General features: G+C 40.7%; 1 protein-coding gene across 7 annotated transcripts in view; it reads left to right on the forward strand.

Moving 5' to 3' along the window:
* ST8SIA6 (ST8 alpha-N-acetyl-neuraminide alpha-2,8-sialyltransferase 6) overlaps window positions 1-13245 on the forward strand; it is a 63553-nt gene extending 50308 nt beyond the window's left edge. For 6 of the 7 annotated variants that reach the window (XM_046919589.1, XM_046919590.1, NM_001396567.1 and 3 more), the window contains 2 exons: window positions 481-953; window positions 5391-13245. In XM_046919589.1, the coding sequence (XP_046775545.1) occupies window positions 481-949 (469 nt within the window). In that variant the 3' untranslated portion in view covers window positions 950-953; window positions 5391-13245. The remainder of the gene's footprint in view (window positions 1-480; window positions 954-5390) is intronic. The other variant, NM_001396568.1, reaches the window with a different exon arrangement.
* The last annotated feature ends 6792 nt before the right edge of the window (window positions 13246-20037 follow it).

Below are 20037 nucleotides of genomic sequence, written 5' to 3' on the forward strand. Positions count from 1 at the left end.
ATAACAGTATTTCCACACAAGGCAGACACCCAGCGTTTGAAGAGGCGTTATTGTATACATGCTGATGGAAGAAATACTTTTCACAGATAGATGCAGTACATACCATTAGGGAAGTATTCTTAAGCAGAGGATGTATAATTTTTGTTTTTTGAATTCTCCTTCAAAATTTTTTGAATCAACCACTCCTGTAAACTGGTCCTAGTCTCATTAACTGTGAATTTTTCTTCCCCAGTAACTCCTATGTTGCCAAATCAATCATGTGTCATGTGTTCTTATTATACAAGGGAGCCAGATTTTTCCTTACAGCACATGTGACGAGATACAACAGATCAGTATAAATTCACAATGTGGACAGGTTGAACTGGTACAGAAGAGTTTACAACTCCTACATGCAAGTACAGTTATGCAGTCTTGGTCTGTAATATATTTACTTTATAGTGTATTCCATTCACTCTTTTCCTAAAATATTGTACTTGGCAGATACAACAAACTAAATGAAAAGAAGACAGAATTTGTGGAGAACGTTGCAGTCTATGGAGATGCTTTCCTTTTATTGCCGGCATTTTCCTTCAGAAGCAACACGGCTACTTCTTTTAAAGTCTATCACACTTTGCAGGAGTTCAAAGCAACCCAAAGGGCAATATTTTTTCACCCCACCTATCTGAAAAATCTTGCCCAGTTTTGGAGAACTAAGGGTGTAAAAGCCTACCGGTTATCATCTGGTTTTATGATCACTAGTGCTGCTGTTGAGCTGTGTGAGAATGTGAAGCTTTACGGCTTCTGGCCTTTCTCAAAATCCACAGAGAAGATGCCAATCAGCCACCACTATTACGACAACCAGCTGCCCAAACCAGGTTTCCATGCAATGCCCAAGGAATACAACCAGATCCTTCAGCTTCATGGCAAAGGCATTTTGAAGTTGCAGTTTGGTAAATGTGAATCAGACTAAAAAGGTAGGTCACATTCCTATGACATGAAATGTCTTTATTTAAGTCATGTGTCAAAGCAAAACTGGTTTTTCGAACAGTTTTGTACTCTTCCTTAAGGAGATATTTCTACCTTGCAATCAACAAAGGTTGTGTTCATAAAAAACAGAAATACTGGATAATATATATAATGTACTGCAGAGCTGAGAAATGCTTTCTACGTGTGAACTTCAGATGGGAGGATAGCTAAACATGCATTATCACTGCAATTCACAGTCAGTCAGTAGTGTCTCCTCATCTCAGATAAATGTTTCCACCATCCTATATTCGGTTTGAACCAACCTCCTTTGTGAATCACTTTATTTAAGGCAGTCACGCACTGTAATCTACAGTAGAAGACAACTAATCCTGACATAGTAGTTCCAGGTGTATACAGAGGCTAAAGTAAGGATTAAGTTGGCTGCATGTAGGACTAGTTTGCATGCACTCTTATTACCTCTTACTAGGGAGAGATATGTTTAGAGTAGTATGCTGTCTCAGCCCTGGGCTGGAGAGCAGCTTGTGGACAGCAGTGAAGAAGCTGCCATACACTACAGCAGATCTTGATGAGCATTTTGCCTTGAGGCAGCCCAGAATCTGGGAGTTACAAATACAGGATGAAGTGTCATACCCTCTCTGTTCTTTCAAACTGTTCCATCCCCCTTGGTCCTCTGCCTTCTGTGCATTGCCTTAAAGAAGTGCAGCGAACAGTCTGGCCCCTTACCTAGAACCATTTTACCACATACAGATTACAGATGACTTTGAAAATACTTGTCTGCATGTTTTCAATCTTGATTTTCCCTATTTGTATAGATACTTAGAACAGAACCATAGAATGTCTCAAGGGAAGGGACCCACAGGGATCACTGAATCCAATTCCTGGCTCCACACAGGACCACCAAAAATGCAAACGTGATGTCTAGCAGCATTGTCCAAAAGCTTCTTGAACTCCAGCAGACCTGGGGCCGTGACCACTGCCCTGGGTAGCTTGTTTCTGTGCCTGTACTTCTTCATTTTCTAAGCTAATTCAGAAATTCATCAGCTCAGAATACTGCTGTCAGATTTGCCTTTCAACTCTGTTTTCCCAGGGGGTTCAAGTTAATATAACAGTAAGTGAACTGTACAGTAGAACCACCACATGCAGTGAACTTTAATTGGACTGATGTAATCTTACTACTGTGTTTTTATTTAAATAAGTTAAAATAGCATCAGCTTGCTCAAGCAAGAAAGTTTGAAAGCTAAAGGTTTTTTTTTTATGGCTCAGTTATGAAATATATTTGAAAGTACCTTTTGATGCTATTTATAAGACACGCTGTCAAAGATACATTCGCAGTTGGTTTGTAGTCAGGGGCTGCTAAGTTTTAAACTCGCTGATTGCTAATACCAAAAAGGCACAACCTTTTATGGTGCAAGTTTCTTCTTTGAAGAAATAGAAAAATAAACTGCTTTCATGTATTGCTAGCATAAAATAAAATAGTTTCTAAGTCCCTTCTAGCCTATCTGGTGAGTCCGTTCTTGTCTGTAGTCCATGGTAGGAGATTATTTAAAAGGAGGTGTATCTGTATGCGATTTCATGTGGCTAAGGTAAGCTTTTTTTGCTTGCAAAAGGTTGCGACATATTGGAAAGGTTAAGAAATACATAATGTGTTTTTCTTAGTGGCCAAGCTGTTTATATCCTGCAGTTTTCATTGTATTTATTCTTTCTGCAATATAAATCACTGGAGACATTCCATGTAATTTTAATTGTAGTAACTGCACCAAATAGGAAAATGAAAGGCAGCTCCTTATGAATTTTTCATCCGGAGAAGCAGATAGAAGCCACAAAAATGTTTAAGCATCTGTATGGGTTAATTAAATGCTGTCCATGCTTTGCAGACCGAAAATGACATTTGTGGTCAAATTTACAAAATGAGCTGTAAAGGAAAAAGCAACCAGAAGGATAAGTTGTGCTGCCTTGAGATTTTTCTCCACTCTGTTGATCACTTCTATTTACAGAGAGAAAAGTTGGTCCTTTAATAAAACGAAATTAAATGCTTTCAGTGTGAGCTATCGTTCTGCTACTATTATCAAATATAAGAGATAATTGAAATCCTGTAATGAGTATATTTTGCAGAAGATGACTTTTTTCTAAAAATTGAACAATCTCATTTCTCTTTTCAATTTCTCTTTAATGTTATTCTTGCTCCCACTCTTCCCTGTGAGTGGGTAGCTGCAGCTTCCTCATATCACTGGGCGTCCACAAAAGTCTCAGGCAGAATTTCCCTCACACGTTATTGGAACACAAATCTGCTGCTGTAAATAAGTGAATGAGTAAGAAGCGCTGTGCTGCAAGCACCTGCGTTGCAAGCAGGTAGCAGATGCTGGAACACCACAGGGAGAGCATACCTGCATTTCAATGAATATTTTCTGCAGTACTGCTTGCCATTCTTGCCACTGCAGAGGTGTACTTTGCTTGTGGGATAGAAGGGACTGTCAGGTGTGAGAGTCCTTTAGAACTGGTATGAAACAATGTGGAAAACTCCATCAACCTCGATATCCACTCCTGCACTGTTAAGTTATGCTCAGCAGAAATGCATGTCTTTGCTAAAGTAGATGCATACCTATCACAGATTGTAAGATGGGAAATGGGACATCAGCAAAATCTCAAAATGTAATTAAAATAATGATCTTTATTATTTTGTATTAAATTACGGATTCATTTTTTGCTATGGCCCTGCAGCTGAAGGAAGAAGTCTTATTTGTTCATTGCTTTAACCTGATAAGCCTGAAAGGCATGTCATTAGCTTCAAGTAAACATGGGCTCAGGGAGGGGAAATGGCCTGAATCCTGTTTAAAAATAGAGAGAAAAATCTGATTAGAAAAAATGTCAGATGATAAATTAATCAGACTGGCAAAAATGTGATGGCTCAGAAGCCTGGTTGAAATGCAAACGATATCTGACCAAGAAACCATCGGGTTTTTCTGCTTGCTGGAAAGAGACAGAGGGGAAGATGAGTATGTGTTGCTTTGACATACAGCACAGCAGCGTTGAGCAGCTGCTCAGAGGAGTCAGTCAGCAGAAAAAAAAACCATGGTGAATAAGAATGGAACTGAGACTCCCTGAGCCCGGGGCAGGGAATAGTGCTCAATCGTCTGAGCAGAAGGCGCTGCAGGAGGAGAGGCTGAGCAGGGAAATGCTGGTGGCTGGAGAGTAAGGTCTGCTGAACCTTCAACTGAGTGCGAGCGTGTGTTACCTGGAAAGTAACAACTGGGTCTGGGCTTTTAATTGCAAGCAGATGAAGAAGAGCCATCTATTTGTGACAGAGAGAAGCCATGCAGCCTTCCAGTTGGGGTGGAGCTAGCTGGGCAGCATCACGCAAAGCAGGTGGCTGCCTGCCTCCTTACTTGTGATGCTCTTCTCATCAAACGTAACTGGGTTGTGCCACCCTGCCAGCATGTTGTATTTTCTTAATATTAAAAGTTCCCGGAAATGCAAATCAGTTATAAATACTGTTATAAAGAATCTATTTATAATTGTTATAAATAGCCTATTTATAACTGTAGGGTACCAATATGAGGTTAAATTCTACTGGAATTCTTTTATTCTTGCGGTGTCTCAGTGTAGCTGGAGACACGTGAGCTACATCACAATTTACTTTTAATGAGAAAAATATCACATTTTGAAAATAAAGACACATCTGGATCCCTGCCAGGCAGCTAGATTTCAGCCTCCCCAAATATTATCCAGCATCAAATTATTAGATGTGTGCAGCATTAGAAGGAAGGTCTGCGTTAGTACCCGTGCCACATAGCTTTAAAGTATGCACTTTGCTCATGTGTGCAGCCACTGAGCTAAGTGCATTAAGAGTAATGTCAGTAACGAAACACGTGAAGATAAGTTGCTTCTGTTTATTTAAACCCTGACAGATTAGAAGAAAAAAAGTAGATTAAATCAGATTAGAATTTGCATTAGATGTTAAATCAAATGGGGAAAAAAAAAATCTGTTCGGATTTAGGAGGGTTTTATTTTGTTTTACAGCAGCAGAACCAGCCTGTTGAACCAAGAGAATAAATTCATTCTCTGGCTGTTTCAAAATATGATTAAGATAATATAATTGAAAAGTTACCCATGTTCAGAGGAGCAGTGGATGTGGTTGCGCCCAGCGCTGTTCAGTTTAGAAGGCTGCAGAGGGTGCTGAAAAGAAGCACTCCTCCTTTAGAAAGAGCAGATGCTTGAGCTAGATTGGGCACTGGCAGCCCAGCTTAGCCAGGAGACTTTTGTGAGCCCGTGTAATAAATGTCAGCAACCTCCAGTTTGCAATAAAGCTGAAAAAGCACACGCAGAAGGTGAAGTCCATATAAGCTATTGGCTGGTTTTGAATATGAAAAGCGGTTTTCCTACTGTACTAATAATATCAGTAACATGTTTTATTGTTTTAATTCCAGGGTGATGATCCAAAGGAGACAATTTGTGTATATCTTATCACCTCGATGTTGGATTTGATCTGATGTGATTTTGTGAGCATTAAACTGCGTTATTACAATAGATAAATATTTTACATCTGGGGAGAAAAGGAAGGGATTTTTCTCACATTGACTGCTACATTCCCGATTCTTAAGTATTCATTTTTTAAATACAAAATAACATTTATGTGTAAATTCTGAAACTTCTGACTGTGGTTTTAATTGTAGCAAAGCACAATCTCAGGATGGTGGCAATATATGACATTCGTAATGTTTTTCTTTTCGAAGTATCATTAAATTATTTTGATGTAAGGTCTCTGGTTTAATCGATATCATGGAACACGGACAATAGTCTCTGTATGGTAGCTGCCCAAGCTGGTAGTGAATGCTTTCAATTAAGAAGTTGGTCCTAGCGTTTGCCTACATGAGAAAGGTTATGAGAAGAGCTACAGTGGAGTTATTAATTCAGAGCTGAATCATTCCTGGTTTGTCCCAGGGTGCACAAATGAAAAAGAAATCCCTCAGGTTAGAGGTAGTCAAGTAGTTCACGTGCTTTAATTTTGTGGCCAGTGAGTAATGCTGTAATGTAATGGGATCACTCCTGTGAATTGTGTTAATTTTGTGAAGAAGTGTTTGAGGAACCAGAGCTGTATAATTATTTTTAAACCCCTCTTCTTGCTTGTATTCCTGTCTAAGGTCCGGTTCAGCTCCAAATGAGGACAATCAAGCAGGTTTCATGCTGCATTCTCTGGAGTCCTGGTAGGGCATGACTTTGCAGACATTCCTACAATCCCAGATCCATATCTGTGCTGACATATGTGACGGTCTATTCACTAGAAAAAAATAATCTATACCAGCCCTAGCATTTTTTCTCTTTCTTTTTCACCTAGCATAACACCTTTCCCTATGTGACTGCTGAAAAAGAAACTGCATTGAGCACTGTTAGAAGAACGTGTCTTTTAGAGCCAGCCTCAGACTCTTCTCCTATACTGGGGCATATGAGAAAGAAAACTACAGTCACTTAATTAAAACCCCATGCAGTTCTTGTGCTTAAAGTTTCCGTATGGTCCAGTGGAGCAACATTCTGCAGTGAGCACAAGTGAAATAAAGATTCACATTAATGTTAATGGGAGCTACGGGCACTTGTTCCTCTAGCTGTGGCTGCTAGTATATTACTGCTTATTCTTTTTTACTGCAGAAAAAACAATTGTAGTATCCATTTTCTGTTGCAAGAGGCTTTTTTTGAGTCTACTGAATGATCAATTCAATGATAGAATGTCCTTCCTATCCCTTTAGTCAGATACTATCAGGTTTTTCCTTACTAAAACCCATCTTACTACAGTACCACTAAATCCTCAATCAACTGATAGTTTACAGAGCATTCAGTATTCCACTCATTGAGGATTATTTCTGAAAAAAAAAAAAAACACCCAAAAAACCTACTTAAAAGTATTGAACCTTATAAAGTATACTTTTAGACTGATATCTTGTAAGAGCATTTCTATATTGCTGTAATATTTGAAAGCTTAACTTGCAGCAGTTTTATAATCACATAAATAATCCTAGAAATGTTTGAGTCAGTTGTTATCATTGCAGGTCTGTTAGCTGAGAAATGTTCAGCATTTTGATCCATTTCCAAGCTGATATCAGAATCTCACTGCTCCTACCCTGAAGTGGCCCTAAACTCAGCTACATACATCAGCACCAAGTTCATTTTTTTTTGCAAAACAAGGTTTTAAAAAAAATAGATAGTGCTTTGGGGTGTTGAATGACACCACCAATACACAAGTGGACCAGTGACTATCAGTAGGGCTTTTAAGAGAAGCAAAGATGTCATAATTGAGCTGATGGACACAGCTGCCTTACCAGCTGGTGGCTGGAAGAGGCGAACACAAGGGCTTGATTCACTGAGACTGTTCTGGTTCCAGCACCACACGTCCGTGTTTTGTCCTCACTAGCAATGGAATCTGTGCCAGTTTCTGGCCACAGGCATCTGCCACTCATACAGAGCTAGCTGCTGTAAGACCTTCCATCCACATTATGAGTGTGGTGGATGATTGCCTGCTGCAAGACCCCAGACACATAGAAGACAAATTTACTGCAAGAAGAGCTCTTCTATGTCATAAATCACTCATGTAGACTGTACCTGAGTGTAACAAAGCTGTGAAAAGTGGTGTACTCGTACTTTGAGTGATAAGAACAACTGAGATTGAGAACCACTTCATATTTCATCCAGGAGACAAAATACCTGTACTCAGACGAAGGCTGTAGCTTATTCCTGCCTGGTGTCATGCAATGAGGTGATCTCAGCCATGTAGCAATTCCTCCTTCTTGTTGTGTTGTGTTCTGTGCAGATCATGATTTCAGAAGACTCCACAGATTTTTTTCATTCCTTCCCAAAACTGCTTCGCTTCTTCTGTCCTGGCTGGCTCCATCATCTTCAGCTCAGCCCAAGGAGATATCAGTGCCACATGTGCAGTAGAGCATTAAAGAGTTTCAGAGTCAGAACTACTGTTCTGTTTGGAGACAAGGAGGGTTTGCAAACGCAGCCATACATCTGTCCTCTGTGATTCAGAATATGTCTTGCCACGTAAATCAGAGTAGACTTTATGTCCAGGCAAGAGCTCCATTTTCTGAAATGCTGAAATTTTCAAGCTGTAATAAGCACCTGCTGGAGCTTTAGTTTAGTTTAGTAATGTGGATGTTGTGGTTGCAACTAAGCAGCTGCAATAGATGCCTGACCAATCTTTATAGCCCTGGATTTAATGAATCAGTCACAAATGAAAGCAAACAAAGTTCTGTGACATGGACAGACACCTTGACTTTTTCGTGCTTTCAGCAAAGTTTAAACTTGCCAGTGACCTGAAGGCATACTCCTTTATGCTCTCTGAGCTGCCAGTGATTTATGTGGAGCACAGAATGTGTTTTTAATGTAGCTTTCTCAGGCCTTGCTCCAGACACGAAGCTATTATGTGATGTTCATCTCATCCACTTGCCATCAGAGGAGTGCAGATCTTGCACTTGGTTTTATTACAGCCCTTGCTGCTGTGTGCTTGATGGCTACTTCTTGTTAATTTGTGCACAGGCCAGGCAAGCTAACAGCAGCGTCTCTGTGTGACAGGGTCCAGTCAGATTAATCAAGACTTGCTGAATCCCAGGCACTGCGGTAAAAGATGTTTTCTCTGACAGCTGAACAAATTATTTCTCATTTATTTTACATCTGTACCAGGTTAATGATGAATAAATAGGGTTTGTACCTGGCTGGGAATGTTTATGACATTTTTGCAAGAATGAGCCATGAGCAGTTTTGATTAAGGACTCTTGACCAAAGGTTAGGAAGGGCTTTTCAGCTTCTCTCCTCCATTTGAAGAATAATCATTTCTCAGGTTTGTGGGCCTCCAGTGCTGTCACACACTGTAGAGTGAATATAGAGATTAAATAGTTTTCTAAAGATAGAAGCACGGACAATGTGCTAATATTTCCACTGTACCTTCGCAGAGGCTGACAATGTCCTTGCACATGACTTGTTCACAGCATCCTTAGATTACAGCCTGCTTGTCTGCTTTTCCTCCTTTTTCTCCTTCAAATCAGTAGTGTTGTGTTTTCCTCTAGGATCCTGTGCTGCTGGTTACTTCTTCTCCCTTGAGGGAACATTATGTAGTTCTGTTTGGGGTTTGCCGTGAGTCTGTATGGCCAGGAATCAAAAACTACTATGCACACAGCATAGAGAAATGCACTTAAGATTGCTTGGTTTTCAGTCTCAGAGAAGGCAGCGAGCGTGGTGGGATATTCACCTTGCCTGACCTGAACTGCTAAAATTTGGGCTGTAACTCCATGGCGACTCAAGCAGTGATGGCTGGCTGTGCAGCCCAGCCCCCTTCTTGCACTTCAGCCCTTCCTCCATGTGATCTCTGGCACTGGCTTGCTCATGCCCTGTGCCGTTTTGGCACTTCAGGCTGGCAAAACCTAACCTGGCAACAAAGACAACTGGCTCATGCCAACAGAGCCATGGGAATCTCAGAGTCAAAGCAAAGGAGGGGAACACAGCAGGGCCCTTTTGGTGCCAGACGGCTCTTGAGTAGGCCCAGCAGTCCCCTGAAGCCTCAGCCAAGCTGGGAGGTGGCATTGCTGGGGATGTGACGGGCTCCTGGGGAGCAGAACAGCAGTGCAGAGTGGTCACCCACCATTAGTGTGTTCAGTAATGAAGAACTTTGGCTGGAAATACTATTTCTCAGTTCGCTGGCCGTAAGATTGCACAACCTTGCACGCAGTTTGGCACACCTGTCTTTGCTCATCTGAAGCAACATCTGCAGAGATCAGGGCTGAGCAGATCTGGCAGTTTTGAGAGCAGTTAATCTCACTTTGATTCCCCATCCTTTGGATGGTAGTGAAACATCTGGCAGCTTGCCCCTCTTGACAAAATTCTCTATCCTGTGTGATTCAGGAAGAGAAACTTAGTGATCCAGGTGGCCCAGCAAAAGAAAAAGAAAAGAAACGTGTTGCTATGTAGTATTTGATTCTATACAGTGCAAATGTTCGGATCTGTTAATTTGTCTGAGTTAATTAATCACATAGAACTTGACGCATTGTGGACTCGGTAGCAGAACAGCAGCCAGAAATGGCCACGTTCATAGAATGTTTGATCTGGAGATCTTTGTCCTGTCACTCTCCTATGACAAATCTGTGGAGCGAGATCCTGAAGATGCACACAGCTGTGCCTCCAGGGGCTCTTAGGTCTGTAAAGCCCACGTCCACTTGTGTGCGCAGATATGTGCAGTATCAAGGACTATCCCATTAAGTGCTTTATTCTGAAACAGCTTTATTTGAAACAGCTGATTAGTCACTTGTGTGCTGTAATCCTTGGACACAGTAAACTTCTTACACATGCACTTGCTGCTTGAATGTATCTTTGCTGCAAATATTCACAGCCAGGTAATCCTTTATCTCACAATGCTTCAGCAGCTGGTCTTTCTCCTCTCCAGGTCTGCTAGCCAAGAATAGCAACAAAGACCTGTTTTTACTCCATCAAGCTTGGCTCTCTTGATTTCAGATTGTATCATTTTAGGGAGGAAAGTCATTCTCTGAATTTCAAAGTTCCAAAGTTTTAAAGGCTGCTGATCTCTTGGGATATTCTGGAGAAATCATTTGAGGCTTTCAGCTACAAGGCACAATGAGTGGGAAATTTATATTTATTAAGCTTTGTTCCAGGTTTTCATCAGGCTCATATTAAGTGTTTCTTAATTGGCTCTAAATTATAATAATGGCCAAGCAGAGCATGAAAAGATCTGCAGCATACCACTAAACAAAGGCACTATTACTGTTATTTAGTAGTCTCTTTCATCAAGTCATACTGCAGAACACCTTCCTATTCCTGAGCCTTGGCCTACAAGGGAACTACCCCTTGTTACTGGGTGGCTGTGCACCAGTCCAGCTGGGCAGTGGTCTCTGCACATTCTTCATGTCAAGCAAATGCAAGCAATATGACAAGAGCTTAAACCATTAGGATTACATCAGTCTGAATTTGCTGTAGACCAAGGAGCCATGCATTAATTATATTTATTACCGTGATGTATGACAATTTACTGAGCTAACATCCCTGTGTGTGTGAGTAGTAACTGCCCTTCAGTGGCCAGTGTTGGCACATACTGGTTGAAGGACGAAAACACTCCAACTGGGCTTCTCTATTGCAGATACCAGAACTACTGGAGCTTCTTTTATTCCTTGTTGAATACAGGAAGGAATGACGTTTTTGCATTGCCATCACATAATCAGTAATGTAGCCTTTTGCTAAATTCTGAGGTAGATTTAGCAGTATAACATGCCACATAAGTTGCTGCACCTGATACCATTTTGTCTTGTGGTTTCTTTTTCTTCCTATTTCTTCTTGCTGCTTTCCATTGAGGGAGACAACTCAGAAAACTGAGTGATGGAATTATTTAATGATTACACCATTAATTCATGGTACTGTGGCAAGAGGCCATCAGAATGAATAACGCTAATGGCTGGGACAGGATATTCTAGTCTAAGACAAGATTATGGATTTTCAGTTCTTCAGAGTTTGCTTTAGTTTCTGACAAGGAGAGGTTTTGTCACAGCAAGTCAGCATCCTGCTAGGTTTTTCAGCTCTGGGCTCAGCTGTGAGTTGTTTCCCTAACAATACCCTTCTACTTCTCATTGTATTTATTGGTAGTGCTTATGGTACAGAATCATTCCTAAATTCTTGTGAAACTGAAATGCAGTAGCTGAATTTTCTGTGTGTTTTGTATGCATATTTTATATAGTAGCTTTGGATGTATTCTTTATGTTAATATTCTTAATGTTCTTTTCTTCAAGCATTAAATTAAATTTATTTTAAAATATTCACTGCGTTTTATTCCACCAGAGTAAGCTGCAGGGAAAGTTATATAATCACGCACACAGACACAGAGTGGCTGAGGGTGAAGGGACCTTGGAGATCATCTGGTCCAAGCCCCCTTCTCAAGCAGGGACATCTAGAACGCGTTGCACATGATCACATCCAGGCAGGTTTTGAATATCTCCAGGGAAAAAAACTGCACAATCCCCCTGGCAGTGTGTTCCAGCGCTCTGTACCCTCACAGTACAGAATTTTTCTTCATATTCATGTAGAACTTGCTGTATTTCAGTTTGTGCCTGTGGCCTCTTGCCCTGTCACTGGGCACCATTGAAGAGAGTCTGGTCCCATCCTCTTGACACCCTCTTATATTTATAAGTTTAGATAAGGTCCCCTTCTCCTCAGGCTAAACAGGCCCAGCTCTCCCAGCTGTTCTTCCAGAGAGGTGCTCCAGTCTCATACTCATCCTTGTAGCTCTCTGCTGGACTCTCTCCAGTAACTCCACGTCTCTGTACTGGAGGCCCAGCACTGGACACAGCACTCCAGGTGTCCCTCCTCTGGGGCTGAGAGGGAAGATCACCTCCCTCAACTTCTTGGCAGTGCTTCTCGCAGTGCACCCTTAAAATAACAATGATGCAACCCAAAGTCATTTTAAAGGGTTTCTGACTGATTTCTACAAGGGTATTTTCATTAGTCCTTTGGACAGGTTTTTTGTAGATTTACCTTTCCAAGGCAGGGCTAACAGACCACCTTTGCTTCTGGTTTAGGTCAAGAAATACAAGCAAGGAGACTGGTAAATGGCAAGGTTCTACATAGAACTATTGCTAAGGGATGCCAAGTGTGTGTTTTCTTCTTTTTCAGAGATGTGGCAAAATGTAATTTCCACAGTAGCTGCTTTTTCTTTCCTTTTTTTTTTTTTTTTTCTTTCCCATAGGTTTCATTGTCTCTCAAAAGGGCACTGATTGCATTCATTTCTGTTCCAATCTCTTCAATGCCATTGTCCAAGCAGAGCTTCCCCATCCTTGGAGCTGGTATCGTGTTCCTCAAGCACCAAACTGTGTGGAGCTGCTAGCACAGGCTCTGCAGTTGCTGTTTCCAAAAAGGTTCTCTCAAATTCTCTCAGTGCTGAATTTATTTATGTTTTCAGATGTGAACTTGATATTGTCTGTTTGCACATGAGTAGCGTGCGTGCAGCCTAACATAGAAGTGTCTCTACGCAGGATTTAGGAGGAGGCATGGAAAGCCCCTCAAACGTGTGTGTGCTTTTATTACAGAAAACCAAGATAAAGTTGTATTGTTGAGACATCTGTTAGCTGGTTTATGTTATGCTTTGTTTTCATGTTTTAAGTGCCTAATGATTTTTTTTGTCAAGGAGGCAATGGTTTCACTAGTATAATGCGTACTTGGAATTCTGCACTTGTTACTTGCTCTGTAATAGAATATTTTTGCAGTTTCTGTTTGGAAATAAAGAATTATTAGCCATAATTGTGATTTTATTTTTCTTTTTTGAATTCCTGAGTCTTAATAATAACTTCAGTCTTTTCTGTTCCTGTATGGCAGCACAATTAATGATTTCCTTTTGTTAATTCTAGTGCCTGGAAATTTTATTTTATTTTTTTTATTTCAGCAAATGAATTGAAGAAAAATCAAACAAGAAAAGGAACTAAACAAGAAAAAAAATTGCAATTTTTCTCTAAAATTAGCTATCAATTTTGAACAATATCCCTAAAAGCGACTGAACACTTTGAAATGTGATTAACTGGAAATGTAAAAACCAGTCATAGAAAGTACTGATCACAAATACACACCTAGTAGACACGTATCTTGTAGACGTCAAGGTTTTGCTTATAGAGTACGTACACAGAAACCTGTAGTGAGTGAATTTCGAATGTATGAATTTCAGAAGAAAGTCTGTTCCTTCTCTGCAGTTACTTTTCTCTTCAAGGCATAATAAGGCCATATACCTTCTGTGCTATTTACTGTGACTTCTCCAAATAGAAGCTGACTGTCTCATCAACTCAAGGCAAATATATACATACAGCTGTTTTGTGATGTGGAGTATTATCCTTTAGGGCCCTCTAGGGACTGAACTGTAATTGCCAAATTTTATTACAGCCAGAAGAGAGGATTAGAACTGAAAGGTTTTATTTGACATCACAGACCACCAAGTGGCTTCTGCCCAAGGGTGAAGATCTACATGGCTGTTGCCTCTCTCCTTCCCGTAGTGTGTCAATCTTCCATAGATGAACAAAAACGAAGAGGTTTGTTGGAATTGCATATATGAGTGATACAGATGCAAATCTGTCCTCATAAACAGAAATATTTCTAAAGCAGAAGTGTAATTTCTGCTATGGAAATAAATAATCTTAAAATGATCTCAACCATCTCAAATATTTAGCTGATGGGCCGTTACTTGCCAAAAGAGCAGCACTGGCTGGTGATGAGGGCTGCTTGGTCCATGTACAGAATAAGTGAGCACTGCCCTAGACAAGCCATTGTGTCTTCCTCATCCTCTGCTCAGACGGGGAGCAGTCTGCAAAAAGCTGGTGGGGCAAGGGGAGAGATGTGCCCTGGGGTCAGATGGTCAGACAGTTTGCTTGTAGGTCACAGCAAGCAGAAACCATCTTCCTATAGAGAGGGCATCTCAGATGAAGATAGCAGTCCTGCTATGGGATACACATGATCACTGGTGCTAAAAGGACTTGAGACTGATTTTTTCTTTGTGTAGCAAGATTGGCCAAAACCAGGCTAAGTTTTCCTCCACCCTCAAAATACTGTCAGATAAAAAGTGTCACATGAAGATGTTGCAACATAAAGACACTTATGTTCATTGGGTTAGTTCAGGGGAAGGGAATGGCTAAAACCCAGTCCACACAATGAAAGTCATGGCAGTGGGCTAGCATCCCTAGGGTCATGGCCATACCACAACCCTCAGCTGCAAAAATATGTGTATGGGCTGAAGAACACTATCAGCATTTTAAAAAGAGAGCAAAGAGAGCATCCTCTTCAGGGACCCTTGATCTAGTGTCTGAATGTGCCTGGGATTTGAGATTCACATACAAGTTTTAGCCTGTCTCTTGCATCCTGCATGAAGTACCTGTGCCATACTTACTCTGTGGCCAGAGCCAATTCATAGCAGGTGGGAGTGGTAGGGTCTCACAGACTGTAGGGATTGATAGATGGAACCATCTGGTAAATGGAGATGCTGTAATGAAAGCCTTAGCTCTTAAGTATATAAATGCAGATGAAACTCTTTTATCATGTAAGTGGAAAAAGAGAAAGCCCAGCAAGTACTGTATTTAAGCTGTTGCCTATTTTCTGCAGCACAGAGAATCAAAGCTGAATTAGTCCAGAAGGTCACATCCTGCTGCTGTTATTGGAGGAAGAAATACTGGGTGTGCTGGGGAAAAGATATAAGTATTAGAAATGGAAAAACTTTCATCTTCTAAATTACTTTATTAGGCATTTGGGGAGACTTTAGGGGCAGAAATAATTGGACCGAATTGTAAAAGCAATGCTGCTTCTGTAACTCTAAACCTGCAAGGGCATTAGTTCTTTTGTTCAGCTTTTAATCTTCTTTGTAAGAAAGAAAATTGCTCTTTTACTATATATGGAGTTTTACCGGAGCAAAAACACTCAGTAATAGCCCCTCAATTTGAGCTTCACCGTGAACAAATAAATATACATTATGCAGAATTTGCTGTCTGCGAGGAAGGCAGCCCTGTGCTTTCTCTGCCATCTAACACTGCTCAGTCCCAGCCTCTGCCTGAAGGCTGTCATCATCTCATGCCTGGAATGGTCAGCAGCTGGGTACCTAAAGCTCCTTCCAGAAAGGCAGAAATTGCAAATGTGAATCACCTGTAGGAGAGGAAGGAGTTGAGCTGGAAGTATAATGCCTTGGTAAACATCCGAAAACTGTGTTATGATACAAAGGAGTCTCATCCTAGCTAGATTTTAAATGAATCAATTCCGGTCTTCCAAAATCCAGAGTTATCAGGAAAGGGTTCAGAGCTGGTTGCAGAGAAGACAAAAATAATCTCTGAGGCATTGGAACAGAAGTAAAAGAGACCAGATTTAATATCCTTTGGATATGCTCATGCACGACACATCACAGAGAAATGTGATGAAGGAAGGATGAGGGATCATTACTGAGTGACATGGGTAATGACCTACAATGGGAGATTATGGTACTTTAATGTTAAACATGCTGTTGTTCATCAAACGCTAGCGTAGAATAACTTCCTTTCAAAGAGCCAAACATTGAAGTTCCGGATGGCAGCTGCAGGAGGCAGATCTAGAAGCTGTGACACAGGCTGACTAGCTGTCTTTGGGCACCTCAATTTGCCATAAAGCCGAATGAGGCAGTAGAGGAAAACAGCTTGAGATTTGTCTCACCAACTGCAGTCTCCACTTCAAGGTAGGACGACCTACGTGCTAAACTCTATGCTCTGTAATAACCAGATGCTATTACATATCCAGAGTAACTACTTGGTATGTAAATTTCTACATCACAAACTCCTACTCTTTTTAGATGAGTTCCATCGTTCCTGTCCAACAGTTCTCATGTCTACGTTGAGTGGTTTTTAACAGTGCCTTAATTACAGAGCTCTGAACTCTCTTGGCCTGCTCGCTGTTCTATAACACAGATAATAATTTCTAGGATGAAATCTCTTTTTCTGAATATATTTAACATCTTTTATAAGAGTCTAAAATAGAAACGCTGAGAACATTAACTTAGAGCACTTTTCAAGTTCATCTTACTTGCAGTGCATTAAAGTGAAGTGACAAGTGAGGTGTGACGTGAAGTAATTATACTGATTGTGTTGTATGTGCTCTGCAGGAGCTGAATGATTTGCTGAGGATATTAATTTCAAAAGCCAGACAGCAAGAGATCAGCTGAGATGAAAGATCACTGCAAAGTGACCTCAGACCAGGGGAAAAGAAAAGGAGAAGAGGAGGATGTGATTCAGAACAGGAATTCGGTGCTGTACAGTCTAGCAGTGAACCACATCAGATGCTTTCTGACACCAAAGGTGATCTTCATGTGACTATGGTCACGGTCTGTGGAGAGAACGGGAACATAATTCACCTGGCTTATTTTAGATATCAACAGTGGGATGTGGTAAATTAATACCCTAGACTCACTGGTTTATAAAACTTGGGTATAATTTCTGCAGTTACATGCTTCACTCCCAGGGTCCACAGGGTTGGTGAAGGGTAGGTACGTACAAATCTAAAATGAGCCACCACCTGCCTTATCTGTATGTAGTCATGAGCTTATTTGATCACTACACCTGTGACATTAGACTTCATGACCAGGGAAATTGTAGCTAAGTAGAGACAGTGTATAATGAGAGCAAGTTGATCAGGACCTTTGTTAACAACAAACATAGTAAACTTAATTTCTTTGATCTTTAAAACAATTTTCACAGTCTTGAGATGTTAATAAGGATTTAAAAGCTTTTCTCCATAAAATGTTTACTGTTGAAATCAGAACTGAATTTGTGTAGTTAAACTGTTATGCATCCCTGAATAGATAAATTAAAAGTAGTTTAATCCTACTGTACTTCGGCTTTAGCTTAGTTTGGCAATCTAGCAGTGCGAGTAATACTGCTTTCACTTAGGGATTGTCACTGCTTCACTTTAATAAATTAACTAACAAGACATAAACTAAGTGAATCTGAGGGGCTCTGAGAGCCATGGGCTAGATCTTCCCCAGAGAACCAAAACCAGTGGTAGGTGGGTGCCAGTTCTCAGTGTAACACAGAATTAATGAAGAGGTTGTCATGAAGCTTGTTTGGGTGGAATATTCCTTCAGTCTGATTATCTGTGCTTATCTATGCAGTGAACATTTTGGAAATGGATCTTTTGTCTCAACCACCATGGTGCTGATATACTTCCAACAAAGCCAACTTGGACAAGAGATTTAGCTTTTTGACAGATAATATAGGAGAAAGGATCATCTTGGTCACTGATTAAAGTTCTATCCTTTTATGACACCATTAACTGCATCAGTACTCCAATATCTGCAATACAGGCACCATCTGCGGGCCTGTTGGTGAGAAGGTATGATAAGCAATTTCTGGCCATCAGGAATCTTTTCTTTTTCCTTCTAACACACACCCTTGGAAATGAGGCACGATTTTGCTGTTCAGAGAGAAGGATGCCTTTGTAAGGATCTTTTAATTTCCGTGTAGTGATACTAGTAAGCAGTCTCTTGATTTCTCTGTGGGCAAACACTTCGTCCCATGTTATTCCCTCTTTAAAATGGGAAAAGTGATGTTTGATGCTCTCCCAGTAATGCCACAGGGGTAAATACACTACATCTTGAGATTCATTTTTGTTCTACGTGATGAAATCTATGTATGAACTGCAGATAGATGGCTTTCTTTCTCTCTTAAAACTTCATTTATTGCTTCTGTTTCACAGCTTGATGTGTGTTTCGTTGGACCATGATATAAAGCACAACTGAATGGTTTAGATGTATAGTGCCATGATTATGAAACTTGAATTACAAAGACAGAAAACAAATCAGAAGAACAAGGAGAGAATTAAACACTTTTGATCAGCCTTTCTCCTGCACTTACTATTTAATTTAAACCAGAGCTGTTTCTTCTTGTAGTAGTCATTCATCTTCAAGAAGTGAAAATACACTTGCAAAACTAATAAATGTGAATCTATTTGCAAAGATATGTATTTATGCGCCTGGCACTTCAGGGTGTTTAGAGGGTAATCTCAAACTGTGAGCACTGCACTCTGTAAATTTTGAAGCGATTTTTCTAAATGTCAAGTATTTATTACATGAAAAAAACATTTGGAGTGTGGAGCAGGTCCCTGGTGATATACGCTGCATTTGGGGTAAGGCTTCTTGGATGAACGGAAACAATATTTGAGTGCTGAAAAGCAAGTCCTCCACTTGAAATTTCTTTGTGTACACGGAAAGGAAACTGAACAAAGCTGGAAAGCCAGCCAAGTATTTTGTTTTGTCTCTTGCATAAACTTAATATAAAATAGTGATTTTCCAAGCCTTTTATATGTAAGTTTATTCCAGTCTTCTCTTAGTCCTGCGGCACTTCTACCTCCTCAGCTCAGATTGCTACTGTCTCCTCCTCATTCCCTTAACAGCTCCAGAGGGCTCAGTTCAGACTGCAGGCAAATAAACCCTGCAGGATTTATTCATGTTAGCTTTTACCCACATAATACCTCACCTTAATGGCAACATATCTCAAAGTGCAAAGTAGCGAAGTGCATCTCTCTGACTGGAGGTTGATGATGTGAAATATCAGGTGGAAGTTTTACTCACCTCCCTTGGAAGACTGACTTCATGCCTCAGCCTCTTATGCTCCTCAAGAGAAAAATAGCCAATATAGCTGGTTCTTTGAGTTCAGTCTAGGAGTTAGTCAAATGCTTTCTACCAATAGCACAATAACAGTTTCCTTTCTGCTTTTATGCCTCTTTTTGTGTCCAGATATAGCCTTATATTCCCTATTTACACTGTAGCTAGTGCATATTCTGAAGCTACCATATTACTGCTGTATACTGTTTGGGTTCAGTCTGCAGATGTCTGTGATGTTTTTGGTGGAGATAAGGAAAGCTTTTCAGATCCTGGGCTAAGTGATGCAGACTGACATACTGATACACTGCTTGGTGCTCTACTGAGTGCAGTGCATCTCACTGTCACTGCAGTGTAGGGCAGCAGCACAGGAAGCTGTGATCACAGAATCATTAAGTTTGAAAAAGACCTCTAAGATCATCTAATTCAACCATTAACTCATCACCACCACACCACTAAACTGTGTCCCTCAGTGCCACATCTACCCTTTTCTTGATTGCCTTCAGGGACAGTGACTACACAACCTCCCTGGGCAGCTTGTTCCAGTGCCTTGCCACTCTTTTGGAGAAGAATTTTTTCCTTATACCCAACGTGAACCTCTTCTGGTGCAACGTAAGGCCATTACCTCTTTTCCTCTCTCAAGTTACAAGGAAGAGGAGGCCGACTCCCACCTTGATACAATCTCCTTTCAGGTAGTTGTAGAGAGCAAAAAGGTCTCCCCTGAGCCTCCTCTTCTTGAAACTGAACAATTCCAGTTTCTTCAGCTGCTCCACATAACACTTGCGCTCCAGACCCCTCACCGTCTTTGTTGCTTTTCTCTGGACATGCTCCAAGAAGCCTCGATGTCTTTCTTGTAGTGAGGGGCCCAAAAATATGCCAGTCCATGCTCCAAACTTGCCATCTTTATGTGGTCCACCTCACTGGGGCCTTCAAAGCAATGCAAC

This window comes from Gallus gallus, chromosome 2 (genome assembly GCF_016699485.2).
Source record: "Gallus gallus isolate bGalGal1 chromosome 2, bGalGal1.mat.broiler.GRCg7b, whole genome shotgun sequence".
Lineage (NCBI taxonomy): Eukaryota > Metazoa > Chordata > Aves > Galliformes > Phasianidae > Gallus > Gallus gallus.